Below are 22,967 nucleotides of genomic sequence, written 5' to 3'. Positions count from 1 at the left end.
AAATCTACGCTCAAAATCGTGGACAACATTCTAGACCAACTGAACTGACCATATAAAGTTAAAGAGTATGGAAGTCCAAGACGAGGCGCTACTGCGCTAGTTTGAGGCATAAACCCTATTTCCCTATAAAAGTTAATAGCTAGCTAGCTAGAGAAATGGCATAAACCCTCTAGGCGGAATTCGCTGCTCTAGTATACACCCTTAACAAAAAAAAAGTTGTAGTACGTGTACTAATACAAATGAGCAAAATTCCCTTTACAATTTTACCACTACATCATGTTTGCAAATGGTATTATAATGTTATCAAGCTTAGAAGATAGGGCCCTGGTGCCAGCCTTCGAATGTTCCGCAGATTCCAAAGAGCGTGATGTCTGAAGGACCATCTCGGAGTGCAGTCGCAGGCAGTTCATGGCCATCTAGGAGACAAACATGGGGAGTCAATAGTTAGTAACAAGTGGAAAGAGTAACTGCATATCAAACATATCAGTAATTGGTTTATCTTCACACATTACTGAGAGAACAGTACCCGGCGAATATAAAGATGGTTAGCTACTCCTACTTAGCAAGTAAAAAGACTGAGACAATACAAGGTTAATAGCAGACGAACTAGTAGTTAGCTTAGTTTACATTATCAGAGATATTTGTGCAGTCAAAAATCAAATATTGTACAATAATGGTCAATTTACATATAACACTTGCTATATGCTTATTATCCTATCATGGCTAATACAGATGGCGTAGAAGAGACCAAGAACTGATTCATTCTGCAAGATGGTAGGAGTACTCACGGATGTGCACTCTGTATCAGGATCAGCTTCAGCAATTTGCAAGGCCCATGTGCGTATCCATTCTAGACCAGTAGAAATGTCCCGGTTGCCTTCTATAAGAATGGATGCCACATACGACGGGTGCAAAGCAATCAATATACAAGAAGCTGCAAACAACACAGACCTTCTCACATATGCTTCAGCATGCTGCGAAATCTCCCTGAAGAAAAAAAAATCATGTCAAAATACGACAATTCGTTACCACATAAGGTCCCTAACAGCGGAAATATTTATCCTGACATGGAATACCTAGATCCTATCATATCCAGAAGAGCTGGGGCAAGAGCTGATGCTTCCAGATACATGGCCTGATGGCCATGCACTTCATACAGACACCAAGCATGTATATCAATTTACCGAGGACAACAAAGTCCCGATTGAGCAGGTCCACCCCATGTCTTCTTTTGTCATATCCTTGCATAACAGGGAGCATAAACGCAGCAGCATACAAAGGAAATTTGTTTTTTGACCCATCCACCTGCAAATCTTTTGCTTTCCTGAGACCCCATTTGCGAGATTTTCCTGATTTAACCTGACCTGATCTAGATGGAACTTCTCTTCATAACGGTGTGACCAACTCAAAAGTGATCCTGGTTCTGAGACCTCTCTCCAAGGGATTGCGCCAAGAGGTCCTCTGTCACTAGGAACCAACCAGGACGGGGAAGTATCAGAAATTAAGTTCCCATGCCGCTGTTGTTTATTTATAATTTTAGTTTCAGCAAGCTCCTGCGCTGCCTCAGTCATAACATCGATAACTAAAATACGCTGACTTATATCCACACTCGATGAATATAGCAATTTGGTCAGAACATCTAATGATTCAAATGGGTTGGTTACCAGCAAGGCGACTAATGCCTTCTGTCGCTTTTCTTCAGCAGAATCTTCCTCGCTTTCCACTGCAGCATCAGAACAACGTACATGCACCAATGCTTGAACAAGGTCACCTGCGTTGTGGCGCAATTCATCAGGTGATGCTCTCACAAGTTTTTCAGCAGAACTAAGAGCTCTTTCAACCTTGTGAAGACAAAAAAAAAGAAAGGTCAGGATTGTGCAGTAGTTTTGTATGAAGTATTCGTAGCAGTAAGTGGAAACTTACACCATCCAGATCGTCAGGTTTTCGTAGTGCAGCAGCAAGATCACTTAGATGTGTGAAATTCTTCTGCAAATCTGTGTCATCATCTGATAGATCATATGGCTCCAGCGAGGAATCACTGGAAGCATCAATGTCCATGCTTTCCTCATCACAGTGCTCCTCAAAATTTGTAGCAGCACCAGACATTTCATCAGAATCTAATGGTTTGATCTCTACGATTTTTACTCTGTTGTCTGAAATATCATGCCTGATAGCCTTTGCCTTTTTCTCACCAGCATTTCTCCTGTTCTCATCACGTGAACATGGTTTTGATTTGCTTCCAAGTTCTACATCATGTGAAGGAGCTTTGATCCTCTTTGGGGAAAGAACCCCGAACTCCCAGTCAACATTCTCAGAACAGTCGTCATCAAGGTAAAGAGGATTTTTCGGATCAACAATTTTAGAAAATGTCAATGCAACAGCACTGGCCATCTTCCGGACTAAATCAATTGGGCTCTCTAACCTACCTATAATCAAAACAACATTCATTGAATAGATATTATGATTGTGCTAAACTGCTAACCGCATTCTGGTAAGCTGATGCAAGGCAAGAGAAGTACTTACAGGTTACTCCTTGAAGAATACAATTCAATACATCTTTAGTCATCTCTAATTCTCTTTTTGACATGTTCTCCAAACATAACCCTATGCTGCAGTGATATCTGCATATTACTTAAGGAGAAGAATGCCAGATGATAACTTGCATTGATAAATGAAGAGAAAATTACAAAAAATCACCACATATCAGGTAGTCGTTTCAAAAAGCAACCACTATTCAATTTTTTTTCAAAAAACCACCAGTTCACAGGTAACACGTAACAAAAAGCACTAATTTCCTTAAAACGTTAGTCTAAGTGCAAAACTGACAGGTGAGACCCGATGTCAGGCTGACGTGGCAAGCTGTGACGATCAACAGAGTTAGATTGGTGAACACAAATTAAATTATGGGTTTTTTTGCAAGTTACCACTGGGTCCACTGTCAGTTCCATCTTTGTCCCTATCTCTTCTCTCTCCCACATCTCCTTCTTCTCTCTCAACGGGGAGAGCTCGCCAGCACCGCCCCATCCCGCTCTCGTCCGCTGGCCCTGCTCGTGCACTGTCCGGAGCTCGCCGCCATGGCCGGAGGGAGTACCCCGCGGTCGACCACGCTCACCTGCGCCCGCCCACGGCCGGAGATCGCCCAGCCGTGCTACGGCCGAGCTCGCCCTCGCCCGCTCCAGGGCGCTGGCCGCCCACCTCATCCAGGAGATCACACCCAGGCGGCCAATCCTCTCGCGGATACCATACCTCACTGGTGGTGGGGAGCGCTGTTGCCGGCATCCGAGCAAGGGGGCTGCCGGGATTGACAAGGACGGTGGCGCCCCGGCTTGGCCTGCGTCGGGGTAGCGCTCTAGGACTCGCCGGAGTCTATGGAGAAGCCTGGGAGGTGCGCTTGGCCTCGTTGATGGTCCTCAGGCTATCATCTTAGGACATAGAGCCTTACTCCGACGTTAATTTCTCGCCGGAGCCTTGGCGGCGGCGCGACGAGCTGTGGCTGGCTTGCCGCTGGTAGCGGGCGGGCATGAATTGGGGGAGCCTTTGGCTGCCTCCGGCAGGCGCGGGCAGTCTCCGGCGAGCGCGAGCTCTCCGGCAGGGGGTGGCGCGGGCGGGCTCCGACGGGAGCGGGGCACCCTGGCAGGGTGTTGCGGAGGCGCCGGCGAGCGCGAGCGCTCCGGAAGGGGGTGGGGCGGGCGGGCTCCGGCGGGAGCGGGGCACCCCGGCAGGGTGTAGGGGAGGCGCCGGCGAGCGAGCTTTGGCGACGGGGAGTGGCGGCGCCGGCGGCGATGGGGAGCGGCACGGGCGCCTGAGGTGGAGATGGGGGGTGTAAAAGAGAGGAGAAGATATGCCGTGTGGGTTCCTCAAAAAATGAAAAAGAAATAAACTGTAAAAGAGAGGAGAGGATCTGACGTGTGGGTCCCCCAAAATTTATAATGTATGAAGGGCTTTTTTGCAAAGTGCACATGCCACGTCAGCCTAGCAGCGGGACCCACATGTCAGTTTGGCCATTAAATCACTGTTAGACATGAATCAGTGCACCTTGCAACGTGTTAACCGTAGACTGGTGGTTTTTTGAAACAAATTCAAATAGTGGTTGCTTTTTGAAACGACTGCCTGATATGTGGTGGTTTTTTGTAATTTTCTCATAAATGAACAATATACATTTTCGAAAAAAATAAAATAAATGAACAATATAGTTTTAAGTGCCTCAAAGGATACAAGCTTGTTGCTCCACTGAATATGACTGAACAAACTCTTTCTTGGACCAAATACTAACTAAGGTTTGCAATGTAACTATGAAGTTTGATGTCTTTTGAATCTGAGTTTCCATGACTGAATTTGGTGGAAACTCAAAGACAGCATAGTGAAGAATCCATCTGAAGCGACACAACCTGAATACAGATTGAATCTCTGTGCTTTTCTGTGCTAGTCCCTTAGATCAATCGCTAGCACACACAGTTCGATGAATAACCAGAATAGCAAATGCGTCAATTATTACAACGTATGATCCATGGTATAATTATTACAAAGCACATAGCTCAAGGCTAGCTGAAAATAACATAGTTCAAGCAGCAAATAAATAAACGAAGAGCTCCATCACGCCACAGGCGAACATGTTGGGTGTAAGCTCGCAACCTACGGTATTCCTTACTCGTCTTCAGAATAACCTGCAACATAAAACGTTGCAGCCCCGAAGGGTCATTACACTTGGAATGGAAATGGCAAGATGTCATATGGTGGCTTTTCTGGCGCCTATAACTACATGATATTTGGCAGGTGGAGTTCATATTTGCGTAAAGCCAGTTTTATTTTCCCTACTCTCAAAACATTTCTTAAAACGTAGTATTTCAATAAGACTAATTACTACCCATAAACCACCTGGTGCATTAATTTCAGAAATTCGATCGACGAGATCATCCAACAGTTTCAAGCTCTAATTGCTCATAGATGTCCGTAACCGGGGACACGGCTAAGTACTTAGTTTTGACACTCTCGAGAGGCTGTACACATTCCACACATGACCTAGTCTGTTCTTCTTCCATGATGCGCATTTTGCTCAAATGGACAGATGCCGACTAGGACAAGACCTTTCAGAAGCAATACCTCAACCACAATGGACGCGCTCCGTCCTACCAATATCTACCACCCTCTGTACATTGGGTCGAGTTCTCGCAACCTACTCAATCTAGCAAGAGCCCATATAGCATGTGGTTGTACTGGAAGCTACTAAAACAAGAAAACCGGGCTAATCTCTTTGTTCCTGGGTGGCCAACCTCAAGTGTGATGCACACGGTGCTGCCATAGAAATGACCCCGGTGCAACGACTCAACATAAACCAAGCATTACCACTTACCACCCAGGGGTGTATTAATTTGACCTGGTTGTTTTCATTAAGAGAATAAAACATTTATCTCTCGCAACCTCTCCACTTTTGATAATATCCCAGGGCCAGCAATTTGAAAACATTATGCACATAAAACAACTACCAATGCATAGAAAACAGTAGGATATTGAGTTTGTGACACTTGCCTTGATCGGTGTTCAGACAGTCGTCGCAATCGCACTCGTTGCACTCCGGGCAATCTAACGCAAGAAAAATAATTCACAATCAAACACCAAACAACGCAAACAGGTAAAACACATAATGAAATTATGCATGCATGCTCTACAAAGAAATTTGATATCAAACCTTTTTATAAACAATTATTTTATGCAATAAAGGTTTTAAATAGTCATTTAATCATGGACAAAATATATATGTATAAAATAGTTTCTAATATCATTTGCAGGTATACTGGTGGATAGACAATTTAAGTATCTGCAATTTTGCGTTGGGTTCATATTAAAATAGTTTACAGAATTTAAAATATACTAAAAATACTATATAAACGATTTTAAATTGAAAAATTCGCAAGTTTCGTAAAAGCACAAAACTAACAGTACCAAAACGTTCCTCTCATTTTTCTGAATCCAACGATATATTATTTGTCCAATTCCGAGTTACGAAACTTTAATAATGAATTTCACAAGATTAAACATTTCGCGGTTTATCAATAATTTTATCCGAAAAGCTGTCAGGAAAAGTTTCTCGGATGGAGAAACTTTCTACACGAAAGTTACAGAGAATTCAATTACGAACTCAATGCAAAAGGAAGCATCTAAAACGGAGCTATAGATTATTTGTTATGAATTTTCAAAATCTTTATGGACGAACAAGCTAGCACATAAGCAGTGATCGATCGATTCGGTCGTAGCACATGCTGAACCGATTCAGTTAACTTGGATCTTCAGATTTAAATCTAACGACTTAAACGCTACTGCATACTACATTGATTATTCGAGTTGTAAAACCAAAGGAGATGCTCACGGTGGCAGGGCGCGGCAAGGTGACGGCAGGACGGCTCGGCTCCGATGGTTCTTGGCGTCTCCGGACGGTTTACGACGGTGGTCCGACCGATGTGGCAGACAGCGGCAGTACTGGTGTGGTCTTGGCAGCGTCTAGTTCTTCTTCGACGGGCGGCAACAATCAGCTGATCGTTCTTGTCTTCGGCACAACTCCGGCGACAATTTCCCGGCTCCTTAGTGGTCTGTAGATGGGGTAAAAAGAATGAGAGCGAGGTGGTAGATCAAGGGGAAAAATACTGGAGCAGGCGAGAGGGTCTCAGGAGGCCTGAGACGACGGCGACATCAACCTTCGAAGCTCAGCGATGGCGACGGCGCCGCGAACTCCGGCGAGAAATTTGCGCAGCCTGGCGGCGTAAAAATTGGGGATTTAAGGGAGCAAAAACGGAGGAAATTATGGGGTATTTATAGAGGGATTTTCGTGGCAAAGGGAACACGAAATCGAACGAAACCGGGAGATTCTTTCGGCTTCGTTTTGGAATAGAGTTTGTTTCAGATACGAAGCTATAGTGTGGAGGTTGGAGATGATCAGGAAAGAAAAAAAAAATGAAAAGGCAAAGGGCACGTAGCTTGCCAGACTTTCCCCGCGTGTGGTCTCGCTCGCGAGCCCGCGTGTGGTTGGCTGGCCGTTTGGCCTGGCAGGCCGATCGGTTCTCTCTTTTTTTTTTCCTTTCTCTGCTTTCTTTTATCAAATTACTGAATTAGCTACAGTTATAAAACTGACGCAAATCAAAAAAACGAAAATTTGTAAAAACTCTCAGTACAGTACTGGATATACTGGGCACAGCCCCAATCCAGTAAAGCACTAGGGTAAAAATAGTATGCATATAGATTAATCAACAAGGAGCAATACTAGCAGTATAAAACTTTTATGTAAGATACAAGTAAAACATTTTCTAAAACTGAAACTTTAACATGCTGATATAATGCAATGCATGAATTTGAAAATACACAGTTTTTAGGATGTTACACCATCTCAGGCAGCATAAAGGAAATGTTTTCCAGAGCAAATATTTGTCAATAAACATTGACCTGAAGCACAGCAAAATTTATGTTAAGCAAAAGAAAAGGGTATAATTTATAAGAAATAAGCAATTTAATAAATTGCTTTCAAAGTCATGCAGGTTTGGACGATCTAATAATAGTTGAACATACATGGACCATGTGTTTGTCCATCATAGTAAAACAGCAACAGTAATTTTTCTTTTAAAGGGCCTGAACAATATTAATTGCCTTATCACCTAACATGCGGACTAAAGAAAATTAGAAAAAAGAAGAGCTTAGAGCCTTAGACATGACAACATATCAAGAAAATATAGCTTTCCAACCGCAGCAAATGTTAGGTCCTTGATATGAGCAAATATTACTTTATGCTTAGACATCTATAATTTATGCTTATACATCCATGCTTTTCCTAGATATATGTCTTCAACATCTATACCTTACATGTCCACCATTCCATGAAGGAACATCGTGGCAGGCACCAAACATATCAGGGACAAGCTTATTGGATGTTACCTGAACATGCAACGCTGAACCATATGGCAATGATGCATGCAAAATACATCATCACAAAATAATCTGTACCCATTAACAACTAAACCGCATAAAACGCATTCAACAAGTTTAATGAACACATACCGGGCAGATTAACATGTGTACCCCCCCGTCCCATAATATAAGATGTTATTACAATTTACAACCAATATACTAACATCCTATATTATGGGACAGAGGGAGTACTAGTCAGCATCCACACAACAATCTTCACAGAGAGAAAAAGGGAACCCTGCAGTGACAAATACTGGTTTGCATAGTTGTCAAATTGGAAATTTGTGAACTAAATCCTGGCCAAGGAAGCCTTTTCAAGTATACTTCCTTCCATATAGTAACATAGCATGCCAAATAGACAGTTGACTAAGGAAATAGCTAAGCTAGAACAAGCACTTAAAGTATTTAGTACAATTAAAGTGGTCATAGGTACTATCTCACCTCATAACAGTCATATGCATGATACTCTGATTAAACAGCATCCACAAAATCCAGTAAGCTTCTTCATCACTTATATGCTGTGATGCGAGTTGGAGCAACATCTCTTCAGTCAATCTTTCAATAGAATGTTGATCTCTCAATGCTTCAACCACATTGAACCAAAATCGAGACTGAGAAACATTCTTGACCATGTCAGGAATTATCGTCTTACGATCTGATGCTACACATCTCTGTAAGTGATTACGGATCAAAGGAATCAATTCAGCAACTAAAACGCCTGAAAAGATCAATGTGTCTTATCAGACATGAAGATCCTGATGCCTTTTATGTGCCATAACGATAGTAAAAAAAAGGGTACAAATCTTATGAAATATAAATTGTTGTGGACCAAGTACTTGATATGCTAACTATCAGGAGATCCAATCCATTGGCCCAAGTCTGGTCAACTTCGAAGAAATCGGGATTGCAGACAACAGCTAAAAACAGGAATCAAGTGTAAACCGAAATTTACTTTTAAATCAAATCAACCAACCGATTGTAGTGGTAGTAATCATATCCATGTCAAAAGCATTACAAAGAGTGGAAAAGAAGCTGCTGCCTCATCCAAGCCATAGTAGTAGATCACATAAATGCAGAATCAAGATGCCAACCTGAAGCATAAGGAGTTGAATGTACTACAATTATTGTATCCTACCAACCGACATGGCAGAATCATTACTGTAACAACCAGAATTGGGCACACTGTTTGTCGAAATGATTTGAGAATTCGTAAATGTAAATTTCAAGAATAAGCAAGTCAACAGCACATATGAATTTGCATTCTGACAGATGAGGTCTCACCAGTAGACCCACGACGGCTAATACGTGACAGCACTTGACCCACAAAGAGGAACACGGGACTTAGCACACCCTGTTCATTGCCATCTTTGTCAGCAGATGACTCGATAGCTGCTTCTTCGGCTCGAACAAGAAGTTAGCTGACAACACTCTTGAAGAATGATCTTGCTTGTGTTAAGGACTTCAAATTTCAAGTGAATATTGTGCCAAATAATGGAGAAAATTAATTAATTAAGTCCTACCCCCCACCCCCTAACCAAACCCACATTTAGACCATTCTATACTTGCGACCCACTCACATTGAAACATGCTAGAAGGATGGAATGAGAAAATTAAGCAGGGAAGAACCCTGAGTGATTTAATTTAGACTTGAAGATATACAGTAGATACAACAAGGATACGATGATGTAAGAGCAGATGCGGCTCCAGTTGTTGCTTTATCTGGAATAGATGCAAGTAATTGTGCAACTCTTGAGATGAAAGTCGATTTTTCTGGGTTGCGAATGCCATCATCTTGCTTAATGGAAAAGGTAAACTCTTCAACAATCTGGCACACCCCCTTATTCTCAATCAAGCATAGAACTAATATCCTACAATGAAGGGAAAATCATAAAATATCAATAACAAAGCAAAAAACAACTAGCAGGAATGCATCAAGTATTGGCTTATGGGGTAGACGAGTGGTCAAAGAGATATAGAGTGGCCTGCTTTTCTACTTTTACAATATTTTCTTGCTTAAGATCATAGTTGGAGAAATACCATAGGAACAAACTTCAAGGAGTTCATACATCAGAAACTAATCTTGGTTAACTTCAGGAGTTAAAATAATAATTACAGATTGTTGAATTGTGCAATCAATTGCTCTTCATGACACTATGTTGTCTCCATTCCATTCCACACTTCCATCTGTCCTTACCACATATGCCCCTTAGCTCCGCTAAATCGTTCAGCAGCTTTCAAGAGCCAACTTGAAACGACCAGTTAAATATATTAAGATATCATATAAGCGATTACCTCCTTTTTATTTTTAACTGGACAACTTTGGACATCAATAGTCTCCACACATCTTTGGCCAATGTTTTTTCTAATTATTGCTAGCAAAATTAACCAATATAGCATGCTTTTGATAAGAATATCTAACATAGTAATTTTCATCTCACAAATCCAAATACTTTATGTCTATCTGTAGTTGTGCACATTCTTAAATGACAAGTATAAGAGAACAGGTTGAGTATCAAGTGTGATCTGCATCTGTATACTTTTTTTGTTTGGTTATATTGTGTTATCTCCTCTTCCTCAGCAACCTTCCCTGATAATAGATTATCAGAAAATGTTCACATGTTGCTTCTGCTATAGCTACATAAAATACAATACTCGGAAGTGCAAGATAGGATCTGCACAAAACTCTGCATGCTGAATTGTTTGGCACCACATGGCAGTGATTCAGTAAAAATACAAACCAACCATCAGGAGAAAAAAGAAGGCATGATACTCCCTCCGTTCCTCAAAAGTAAGGCCTATAAATTTCTTCAGAAGTCAAAGGACGTAAACTTTGACCTTTTTCTAAAGACTTGGTCAAACTTTACACTGTTTTGACTTTTGAAAAAAAATTATAGGCCTTACTTTCAGGAACAGAGGGAGTACTAGTTAAGACTTACATAGTTCAAGTGTTGAACTGTCATGCAAGATTTGTGTGTGCTAAGAGACAATTGTTGGGGTTATCTGATGTCTAATAAAAAAAGCTTGATAATTGTCCAGACCAAAACAGTTTAATTGACACAATATTCAGGTGTGATGACATATCATAGGTAGAGGGTTGCTTAAGAATAGACCTTTCAATGTTCAAACAGAAAATGTTATGATCCTCCTTAGAGCATCTCCAGCAGGCGCGCTATATCGCGGCGCGCTAAACCTCAGATTCTGCGCGCTATAAACCTTTGCGGCGCGCCGGAGAGATTTCTCCCCCGCCGGACGCGCCATTTTGCAGCGCGCGTTGGCGCGGTAAAATAGCACCTCCGCCGGACGCGCCATTTTGCAGCGCGCGGGCGCGGCGCAAACAAGAAACACACACAAGTATGCATCCAACAAGATCAAACAATACATAAAAATTCACATAATAAATTGTACCATCGAAATACAATACATTGTTCACAACAATACTTCACACCAAATACAACTCGTCCAACATACAACAATACAACATGGTTTTGATACAATACAACACATAGTTTTCAAACAAATACAACAAATATTCAACTATTGTTGTCCATTCCAATTCCACCATTCTTCCATGAGATCTTTTTGAAGCTCATCATGTGTGTCGTTGCACCGAATGGCATGGTATGAGGCAATGAATCGGGCAATCCTATGCGCGGACCTCCTCACTTGCACGGAAACCCCCATCAAGTCGTAGTGGGTATGATCCACATCTTTTCCGCGATCATCCTCTATAATCATGTTGTGCATGATTACACACGCGGTCATGATATACCAAAGGCATTCTTGATCCCAAAATCTAGTCGGTCCTCTAACAATGGCAAATTGGGCTTGCAAAATCCCAAATGCTCTCTCTACATCTTTCCTAGCCGCCGCTTGTGTATTATGGAATTGGGTTTGCTTCTTACCTTTTGGTTGAATATTTGGCTTCACAAATGTTTGCCACCTTGGATATATTCCGTCGGCGAGGAAGTAGCCATAGTTGTACTTGTGGCCATTTGCTTCAAACTCCACCAATGGACCTTCCCGCATTGCAAGTCTTGTCATTAGTGGTGACCGTTGAAGAACATTGATGTCATTGCAAGATCCGGGCATTCCAAAGAAAGCATGCCATATCCAAGTCTCTTGGTCGGCCACCGCTTCAAGTACTATGGTGGCATCCTTCTTGTAGCCTTTGAATTGTCCATGCCATGCCGCTGGACAATTCTTCCAACTCCAATGCATACAATCAATGGAACCAAGCATACCGGGAAACCCCCGGTTGGCATTGATCTCCAAAAGCCTTGCCGTGTCTTGAGCATTGGGGGCTCTCAAGTATGTGGAGCCAAAGACATTGACAATTGCAACGACAAAGCGCTTCACACACAAGATAGAAGTGCTCTCTCCCATGGCCAAATGATCATCAATAAGATCCGCCGGTATACCATATGCCAACATACGCAAGGCGGCGGTCACCTTTTGATATGTGCTATGACCAAGTTCTCCGGCGGCATTCCTCCTTTGCTCAAAGAAACGATCATATTTGGTGACCTCCGTTGCAATGTGCCTGAACAAGTTGAGACTCATCCGGAAACGCCGCCGAAAATAGCTTACGGGGAAAATCGGATTCTCATTGAAATACGACCGCATCAACATCTCATGCCCTTCAATCCTTTCTCTCCACAACTTTTGTCTACCGAACACCGATCCACCAAATTTTGGCCTCTTAACGGCGCGGTATGCTAATAGTATCGATATGTTCTCCTCTTCTTCTTGGTCGAACTCGTCATCTGATGAATCATATGATGAACTCCACAAACATATGTATGAATTACTTCACTATGAACTATTGTAGCTAATTGGCGAGTAATAGAGGCCGGCCGGCGGAGGTTCATACCTTGCGAGCAAATGGGCGAGCACCATGGGCGCGCCATGTTGCTAGCAAGCTCGAGGACGACGAGGACGACATGTCTACGCCTGCGCGGAGAAGAACGCGACGCCGGCGCCAAGGGGGCCGCGGAGAATGACCGCCGACTAAAACTCATCGCTGGCGGCCGCGCGAGCGACACAGTCCGGCGGAGCGTCCGCCGCTGCCAGGAGGAGGTGCGGGCGACGCGGATCTACGACGCGGCGGCGCGCAGAAGCGGGGGCGGCGGCGGAGTCGACCGGCGGCGGCTGGATTTCGCGCCGGCGGTAGGTGGGGAAATGAGGGCGCGGGGGAGGAATTTTCCGGCCGTTGTATTTTTCGCGCTTGGACGAGCGATGCTCGCGCGTCGTAGCCGACGCGCCGGATATGCCGCTCCGGATTGTGCAAAACGCCGCGCGCCCTAAAATTTTTACAGCGCCGCGCCGTTTACCGCGCCTGCTGGAGCGCCACATTCTCTCCCGCGCGCGCTATATCGGACGTTTTTATGCCGCGCGGCCTATATAGCGTGCCTGTTGGAGATGCTCTTAGAGCCTTTATTTTGAGATAAAGCCGGAACAAGAGCCTGAATCACTTCAGTAGGAGGACCTCTGACAAAAAATGAATCGTAGATTTCTTTTCTCGGAGAGCTGCGAATCTGCCGTAGCCACTTCAAAGCAATATCTGGACAAACAAAGTGCAAAAGTAGGATTATAAACAGAAACCATATGCATGGGACTAGCAAACTGCAAGAAGCTTAGTGAATGAGGTACCGCTCAACACTATAATAATCTATGAGAACATAATAAGCATATCTATATCTATACCTAATAATAAAGGAGCTAAGGTTTCTGCCAAAAAATTTCGTCAACGTTTTTTTTGGACCGTTTTGCCCTCCCATGAAATCCCATATTACGAACAGATGCCACCGGATGACGAACCGTTTTTTCTGCCGTCCGCGGAGTTTCCGCGTCATCTATTGTCCCTGGATTCGTCCGTCCCTTGCGCACCTTGGAAAGTCCAGAATCCTGCCAAAAGAAAACCCGATCGAAGCTTTTGATACTCCAACTGCAGCACGATGCACGTAAGAATTATTACTTCTATAAATGTTGAAAGACTACCCTCTCAACCAGGCCATCTGAAAGGGGCAAATCAATCCTGGTCGCACGTTTGTGAAACCCACCTCCCACTTTCTTCCTCAGCCGTCCGATGTGGTGAATTTTTCTCACCGGTTGCTTCTCTGGATGAGTCTATGACGCTCGGGGCCAGCTACATGCGGGGGCCAACGGTTAGAGACAGCCACGTACACTCGTTCGGGTCACCTTCCGTCTCCATCCGCGGGACAGTGAAAACCTAGATCGAGGCATCCAAAGCCGCGACCCAATCCCCGCCCCTCCTCTCGTCTCACCTCCTCCCCAATCAGCGGAGGCCAGCGGCGCGCCGCCTCTCCCGAATCCGCGGCGCCGGAGAAGGAGCAGCCAGCCCGAGCAGCTTGGGCGGCCCATTCAGGTGGCGACATCGGTGGCGGCGGGCGGAGGTGAGGCGGGCGAGGCCGGAGACAGGCTGGCGCGGGCGGATCCTCGGCAGCGGCGAACGGAGGCGTCGGGCGCGGCCGGAGACGGTTCGGCGCGTGACGGAACCGCGGCGGCTTCGACTGGAGGCGCCGGGCCTCAGCCGCGGCGCGGAGGCCCGGAGCGCTTGCCTCAGTTCCACCTCCATCTAGAACACCAGCGGCCGGATGAGGCCACTCCGCCATGCCTCCGTCTCTGTCCAACCAAATCAGACGGCGGAGGCAAACCGTAGAGTGGTTGGCGGCCGTGCGGCGCGAGATTGAGGTCGACAATGGTTGCCGCAGCAGGTGGGCGCCGATGGCCGCTACCATGCCTATAAATATGTCTGAAAGCCCTAGGTGAATCCCCATCTTCTTTGATTTGGTTTAATTTTGTTTCTAATTTTCGAAGGAATAGGTAGCCCATGGAGATCCGTTCTTGTTTGTGTTACGTGCGACTGTTTTGAGGGCTTCCGAATCGGATTGAGAGCCCTAATGTGGCAGTCCGGGATGCAGTCGGTGTCTTTGTCCAAGATGGTGAGATCTTCTGGTTCGGCTCGTGTTCCTCCGTAATGACCTCCCACGGTGTGATTTGGCCAGATCCATCCCCTTCTCATATTATTTGGGTACTATGCTGCCAGACTGTGGTTCTTTTCTCCAATATAATCCTCTGTAACTTCTTTGTTTCTGAAGATCTGGTTGGTGCTCTAAAAAAATTGCTAACTAGATTTTGATTATCGTCTCATTTATGGATATTCAGGATCTCTGGTTCGTCTCCATATGGTTGAAAATATGATAAGCCTAATAGTCCAAGTTCGACATGTATTCTACAAATGCTATCTGGCCTTTTATCAGTTCACTCCACGTAGTCACATAGGTCTTATTCATTCATGTAGTTCTGTCAAATTGTGTGATCACATTAATTAAGTTTCCATGGTTTCATCTTTTCCTTCCTCTAACTTTGCTTTTAGCTGAATAGCAACCCCTGCTGGTATAATTCTATCCATGTTCTACACGAATACTGGGATTCAAATCTTAGATGGTGTTATTGACACGTTCTGCTATTCTGCAAGTTCCTCTCGATTATGTTCTTTTCTTGGATACTTGGTTGTGACTCGCGAAGATAAATAATTCATGGAAACTTCATTTTGCGGTTTCCCTTTTTCTTTGTTTCGATTTACTAATTTATTTGATGATCAGTTTTAGTTATGTTATTTAAAGTTGTGAGAGAATCTGCAAGAAAAGCAGTGTAGACAAATTTATGGAACTCCAAAGGCTAAATAAATCATATTCTTTTAGTCGTTTTTTATGCTTTCCAACTCCCAAGGATGACACCCTGGAGCAGTTTTACCATCCTGACATGTATAGAGCTTCTAAGTTTTACAATAACAACTTATAGTTTAGCTAGATTTCCGCCCTAGCCTATTGTAATGTCGATAAATCCATTTGATATGGGCATCATATTCAATTGAATATCTTTTTTATTATCAAGAAAATTATATTTATATCATAGCCTATGGTGTAGTGATGTCAAATTCCCAATGTTTAGTTGTACATCTTATTGTGCTTCCAGATTGTAAAATAAATTCAGCAAGAGTTGTTTGCAATCAAGCTTACCACATTACTGACAATCATGTCTATAATGAGCATATTGCATATCTTTGTTTTAGAATATAGCATCCGATTTTGAGTTCACTGAAGAAAAATGTGGAATCTTTTTACACAGGGTGCATGAAATGTGGACTACGTATACAAGATTGCAGCATCATGAAATGGTTTGATACTTGGCTTGGTAGGTCCAAAGCTAATGTTTCATTTTCTTGTTTTGCAAAATCTTACGACTATTTGACTACACCAAGATAACTATGTATGCTCCTGAAAAAAATCATTCTTTTCTTCTGTAGTTTGATTACAAGTGTTCCCTATAACTTCTATTATATACTGCATCTGAAGTAGAAAAATGTGCTTATCTGTGGATTTGTAGCGAATAATTATTTCTTTGTAGGAGTACCTAAGTAACATGGTAGACTGATAGTCAAGCTGATCCTTGCATATAAATTAGAATGATTTATCGAATATCTCACACCTTTATATAATATCTTGGTAGCTAAGATGGTAAAGGAATTGTTTTACATTAGTAGCGATCGATACAAGAAATATTATCTCTGCCATTTGGTTTTACCAGTCTTTTAAGTCATTAGACTCAATGATGGTAAACATCGGAGTTCCAAGTATAAGTTTCAGAACATGAGCTACTGTTTTTCATGCCTCGGGCACTGACTGTCAATGTATTTGGAGCAGATATGCTTTACCATGCAATATTTCAACATTTAAACAAACCATCTTTGGTTTATCAACTGGAGTTAGTAACACAAACCGTGAGATTGTGCGGAGAATCCCTCATGGATATATCAATTCCATGTGTTCATGGAACAGTTCTAGCCTAAATATAATGTCCCTTCCTTTAATCTTATCTAGCTGCCTTTGTTTCCTTTAAGCTTTCATGCCTTCCTCGATCGATATGTACGGTACATTGGCCACTGTTCACCTCTCCGTCGGTGTTCCCTGCTAAATTTTCTTCTAGATGTCCGATTAAATCGCCACACGCCATCTGGGGTTTGCCCTTTGGCGTGATTTCACCACCAGTTGGAATGTCTATCGTCTCTCAGCCATACGCCGTTGCGAACTGCCACCACGCACTTCATGTGTATGTGAAAGGTGTTTTTCTTAGACCAGTTGCCACAATTCAGGCATCTGATTCATGTTGTTTCTTGGGAATCAGATTTCTAAAAATATTACTTATATGTATGTGGATATGTAGCACAGAAATCTGCTGAGGCGAGAGGTGAGAGCTAATTGTTTTAGCAGTTACAAGTTGTTTTCCTCGTGTTTTTTTCCCTTGCAAGTCAATACCCATGGCACAATATTATTAAAATTTTGTTGAGATTTGTGGTTTGATGATCTTTTTTATCAATTGATTATTGTTTGAGACTTTGAGGCCATTACTATTGTTAGGTGAACAGAAATTACAAAGGCGCATGCTTATCAGAAATTAAATATGCCATCAAATCACTTAATTCCATGAATGTGCTGCATTTACACAATGTTTAATTCTACATGAATGTGCTGCATTTACACAATGTTTAATTCTACTTATAATCTTGAGAACAGTGGGCAATGGAGTCTAATGCGAGCACTTCAGTTAATGAGATTATTTCTGCCATCTACGGATTTATTAAATTTAGTTGTTGCATATTTAGTGTTTTCTATTACTTATCTTCCATCTAACCTGAACAAATATCAAATGTTCATGGTTTGATACATAAGTGGCATGGCATTTGAGAGCCTTCAGGATATTATGCTCACATTTGCTTCAGAATGTGAGAGTTTTGCACAAAAATACAGTGGTTATGTAGTTGGACATGCTATCTGATTGCATGATCCTTCTAGAGCAGCTCCCTTTGCTAGCCCCTTGATCAGCGTATATACTAGATCTGTTTTTATTATTGGCATACTGCTATATGCATAATTCCTTTTGGTTAGAGAATATTACCAAATGATATGTATTTTCACAGGTTCAGAATTATACAGCGGCGAGGGCCTCGCGTTCGAGCCGACCAGGCTGCGGGAGAGGTGGGCGAGGGAGCGGAGGGAGGAGGCCGAGAGCCTGGCGGACCTCGGGATGCCCGTGAAGAGGGCCGGGGCACGGAAGCCGCGCCTCGCGTTGGTGAGTTGTTGTTGAGCTCGTGGGTGGCGTGGTGATTGGGGGCTAGCTCCGTTTTCTCGCGATTTTTTGGTTTTAATAATATTTTGATGTATCTCCTGATGACGCGATTACTGATCAGCATGGCTGTTTCTCTAAATCTATTTAACGTATTTACCATTGGCTGGGGTTTTGCAAATTCGGGGCAATCGCCTGCCGCTGCGGTCATATGAAAATGCAGCCAATGTGTTGGCCTCAGCTGATTTCCTGGGAATCATGTGTGGAGTAAGTAATTGTCAAATTAGTTTTTCAAAATTCTACTGTGTGCTCCTATGTTAGTTTGCATTGACTTCTGGCACATCTTGTAGGCGAGTTCAGGAGCTTTTATAATTTTAAGCCGCAAATACTTGTTTTTGTCGCCTGCATCGTTTCAGCCCATGATGAAACTATGATGGTTTCAGTTACATTTTCTATTGGTGAGAAGTGTGCAAGGCGGTCACTTGTTGTGTATAAGTAGAATGGAGTAATTGGTGTGGGAGTTGACGTGGTCACGTGGCACTGGAGCCGTATACGTTGTTGTGCCAAATTCGTGTAAGATAGCGTATTTATCTTTTGAATGTTAGATTCTGTAGGTCACTATCCACATTTGTCAACACGCATAAAAGAAGGTCTACCGGTCAAGCAAAACCATTTACTGTTGTCTCGTAGTTGCTTCTGATAAGCTTGCCCTTCAGCTTCTAACCTAGAAGCAAAGTAAACCTGCTAAAACATAACTGTTATTTTTTTTTGGTTGAATTATGTTTTTTATAAGCCCGCGAAGAATAAAATGATCTGTTAGAAGCTTCAGATTGATGCCAAATAAATGGGTAAACCTGTATTTTATCGTGCGTTAGCTGACAACATTGTGCATTCACATGACTCCTGCTTCAAACATTAGCTGACAGCTTTTTTGATTGCTATGTTTGTAATCATACACTTTACCATTCCTTATTTATTCCACCTGTGAATATGTGTGCTGGTAGGGTTGGTAGAAATATGAGCACTGATTTTGTGCATCAGGAGTTTGAGTACCAGGTTGCTTACAGAAAGTTCTGCTTTTGGCAAAAGTAGAGTGTTCTATACACAGATCTACGAGCCCCTGTACATGGGACAGGCTCCACTACCTGTACCGTATAAGCGCTACTTATGTCGCACAAATGGGCTGGTTAGGTCACATACTCGCTGTTAGGCGGGTGATCAAACGGATACCGATTACCAAATTTTTAGAACCTTGCAGAGATAAGAGCTGAATAGTTTATGGATTAGGAATGCAGTATCCTATGAGATTTTCGTTGTATATTAGAAATTTGATTCAGTATCCAAAATGGTTTTCAGGTGGATAATTGTCACTTTATTTTTGTTGCTTGATATGCCTGTGTCTTTGCAGACCTATTGGTGCAATGGTCTAAAATGACATACCAATAATACCATATCCCATAGATGCATATATCAAGTATAGAGCTATTCACGGTCTGCATTCTGGATCCTACTTTCATTACTAAAAGTGAGGCATGTGCTGATGCTACTTCTGGCATATGGATCACATAACTCATATGGGTTTGTTTGAATAAGTGAGATGGATATTCTGAATATTTGAATTTCAGCATTTTTACGGCATGGACCTTTCTTGGTGGACATATTTAACTGTTGTTAATGAGCTGTAGAAACCAGGTCTTCATTTTGAGTAATTGAGTTGCTGTGCGTGCTCTTAAATAGTGTTTTTTTTCTTTCACATATGCTCCTTATCTTTTGTATGAATTCTTAAGCAAGCATTTTTCTCTTTATTGAAGCTTACCTTTTAAGCGAAATATATCTCTACAGGATGAAAAACTTCAAAAATTGTTGGGTCATTTCCAGAAGGACTATGAAGGTGGAGTATGTGCTGAGAACTCGGGTAAGAGGAAACAAAGCTGCCACCCTGCCTGCTCTGTAGAGGTACTGTTCTTGGATTGCTGTATCTGAAAAATCTTTTCACTACATAGGGTCACAAATGGGAGGTTATGGTTCATTCTTGTACCCCCAGCGTTCTCTGTCTGTTATATCTCAATCTAGAAGTCCTGCAGTTCCTCCAAACCATGGCAATGCCTCTAGATCACCTTATGTTCCAGTGGAGGTATACTTCTGCAGATTTCACCTTTATATGTTGACTTAATAGGATCCATGCTGTACTGCCTATATACTAGCACCGTATGAAATTTTATTATGTACTTCCAGAGTGCACAGAAGAGTCATTTTGTCAAGACTGAATTAGATAGCAGGGGAAAAGATGATTATTGTCGAAGAACATCGAATGGGATCAATGGTAATCCTCATCAACAGATTTTGAACAGAGCAGTCAATGGTCCTGAGCAAAAGGCACCTAAAATACGTATCAAGGTGAACAGCAGTAGAAGTTTGGCAAGAAATACTGCTGCTGTCTACAGTGGTCTGGGCCTCGACATTTCTCCTTCATCCTCTATGGATGACAGCCTTGGTGGGAGCGCTGGAGATCCTGAGCCCAAAAATTTACCAGATGCATCTCCGCATACCATTTTACAGGTTACATTTTGCTCCATTAATAAATTTAATCTTGGTGAAAAATTAGTAGATGATTGATTTAAAAGAGTTATCCACTGTGTTGTTTGAACAGATAATGACCTGCCATCCTATTCCTGGAGGACTCTTGCTTTCACCACTTGCAGATAATATTATGGCGCTGAGAAAAAAGACAGCATCTGTAACAAAGGAACATGAAGCACCTGAATTTGATTATGACAAAGCAGAACTGAACAGAGACTGGTGTCCCACGACCTCTGCTGCAGGAGATAACAAAAATAAGGTGTCAAATAAAAATAAGTATGTTGAAAAGAAAGATCACCTCCCAAGTATCAAGAATTCACAATGCAGACATAATGATTCAACAATTGTGAATAAGGGGACTATGCATCAGTTACTGGATATGTCAGATGATGCAGGTTCAGTCCTCTTACCTAGAAGCATGAAGACAGAACAACATTCAGTTGAGGAATCAGAAAAATTGGTGGCTGATATTCCGAATCACCTGAAGGAAACAAAGAATGGTCCACTGAAAGCACGAGGTAGGGACGCGAGTTCTTTCAGAGATATTGAGTCAATATTAGATGTTAAAGCTGTTTCAGCAAATGATGATAATCATAAAAAGAGTCAAGGTTGTGTCTGCTTTCTTATGTTACTATTGTGAAAATGTAGGCATGAGTTTGCCATACTTGATAAGGAAGAGAATATATGAAGCTAGGCCAAAGTTAGGGTGAACACTTCTATTTCTCTTATTGAACTTTCTTGGCTTATTTGGTTCTTCCCGATGTGTCGCCTAGGTTGAAAAAATTCCTTATCGTGCACTCATTCTTATGTCTTAGGACCGACACTGCTGCTAGCTCATGTGGAACGGGCAACAAACCAAACCAGAAGTTGGTCTGATGTATCTGCAAATGCTGTATGTGTATAAGGTAGAACCTACTTACTTTGTGTATACACTTTTATGATCTTTGATACTGCTATCTTGAAATAGTTCTGTTTCTATGTCGTTCCTTTTTTCACGGGACTCTTTTGCTTCCGAGTACCAGTACACTATAATGGTTCTTTGTTCTTTGTTCTTTTCTCTCGTTTACCAGGTCATGTTATCTTCATGACGGGCTCGGCTGCGGGGGCTAGGTGAGAGCTCATCAGTATATGTTAGTAATGCTCACTACCTCGGCGTCCACTGGTACTTGGTGCGACTTCCATACATCATCAAGCTAGCGAGATGGGCTCACCGCCTTGACAGCATCAAGCTAATGTGATGCCCTTATTATTTGCCTATATGCTTCCGCTGGATGTGTCTTCTATGCTGCGGCATTGACCTGCTGTGGTAGCTACGTAGATAGGGCTATGTAAAAGTTATTTTGTGTAAGTGCAGTACATCCTCTGGCTGATTGGGAGGCTTGTAAGACAATCCTTCATCCAGACCCTATGTTGAGAATACGGGCTTAGCTTTATATTCTCTTTAACTACTCCTATGCATGACACGAACTGTTGCCCAGGAAGAATTTTTGTTGATACACTTTCCGTCTGTTTCTCCTTCGCAGTCGTGATATTGCTTATTTTGTCTTCTGTGGTAATTGTGATAAATCATGCTGTCTTGGCCTTACATTTTGGACAGCAGTGGCTGCTGCTCCAATTTGTTGTTAGAACTTAATTAGCACCTCTAGGGTGCACAATTAAGGGGAATATATAGTAGTTTTCAGTGTCCTGAAGAGGTATGAGATACACTTCCGTGGTTTTTTCGCCATCGAAACTATAACCTGTAAGGTAAAGTGATTATCATATGCATGTCATCCCAGTAACCACTCAAGCTCATTAATCCACACCATGCATATAATATTGTAAGAGATCTTTCATGGCCTTCACAACATTTTGGTGCCCTGTGAGTGTGAGTCTCACTGTACGTTACATTCCAATTATGTGTTGGTTGGTCAGTTGAACCGATCCGGTGTAACTACTACCAGTTCAAAATTGCTCTGGCAGGGGCAGGGCATGCGGCGGCGGGCCGAGCGCGAGGTGCGACAGGAGTTCCTGTTGTGGCTGCCTGCTGCGGCAGACAAACTGCCGGAATTCCTGCCGTGGCAGCCTGCCGCGGCAGAGAAAACGCCGAATTCTCTGCCGTGGTAGAGGACCCGGCTGGGCGAGGCGGTGTCGAGGCGGGGGCGCTCGAGGCCGGGGCGGGCGCACTTGGGCTGGCGCTAGGGTGCGCGGGGCTGGTGCAAGAGCTCGCGTTGGCGGCACGGGCGGCGTGCCGAAGAGGTCGTCCGAGTCCGCGCGGCGCAGGAGGCGCAAGCGCGGATGACGAAGCTGCA

The 22,967-nt window shown here is 43.0% G+C and overlaps 1 protein-coding gene and 1 pseudogene across 7 annotated transcripts; one reads left to right on the top strand and one right to left on the bottom strand.

The window, feature by feature from the left end:
- Positions 1–81: 81 nt before the first annotated feature.
- LOC124663726 lies at positions 82–11,208 on the bottom strand (annotated as a pseudogene).
- A 3,309-nt stretch (positions 11,209–14,517) lies between these two features.
- On the top strand, positions 14,518–22,179 carry LOC124660249 (cysteine-tryptophan domain-containing zinc finger protein 5-like). Of its 7 annotated transcripts, none has more exons than XM_047198047.1 (11): positions 14,518–14,684; positions 14,794–15,001; positions 16,102–16,167; positions 17,951–18,102; positions 19,939–20,011; positions 20,100–20,230; positions 20,332–20,655; positions 20,747–21,194; positions 21,325–21,382; positions 21,492–21,581; positions 21,747–22,179. In XM_047198047.1, exons 3-10 carry the CDS (start codon positions 16,107–16,109, stop codon positions 21,550–21,552), a joined length of 1,308 nt encoding a protein of 435 aa, XP_047054003.1. In that variant the 5' UTR covers positions 14,518–14,684; positions 14,794–15,001; positions 16,102–16,106; the 3' UTR covers positions 21,553–21,581; positions 21,747–22,179. The 7 variants fall into 7 exon arrangements, with proteins under 7 accessions (XP_047054003.1, XP_047054002.1, XP_047054005.1 ...); XM_047198046.1 differs by having other exon boundaries at positions 14,788–15,001; XM_047198049.1 differs by lacking the exon at positions 14,794–15,001 and having other exon boundaries at positions 14,518–14,735.
- Positions 22,180–22,967: the final 788 nt, after the last annotated feature.

This window comes from Lolium rigidum, chromosome 6 (assembly GCF_022539505.1).
Source record: "Lolium rigidum isolate FL_2022 chromosome 6, APGP_CSIRO_Lrig_0.1, whole genome shotgun sequence".
Lineage (NCBI taxonomy): Eukaryota > Viridiplantae > Streptophyta > Magnoliopsida > Poales > Poaceae > Lolium > Lolium rigidum.
Note: the sequence above shows the minus strand (reverse complement) of the source record. Positions and strands in the feature narration are given on the sequence as shown.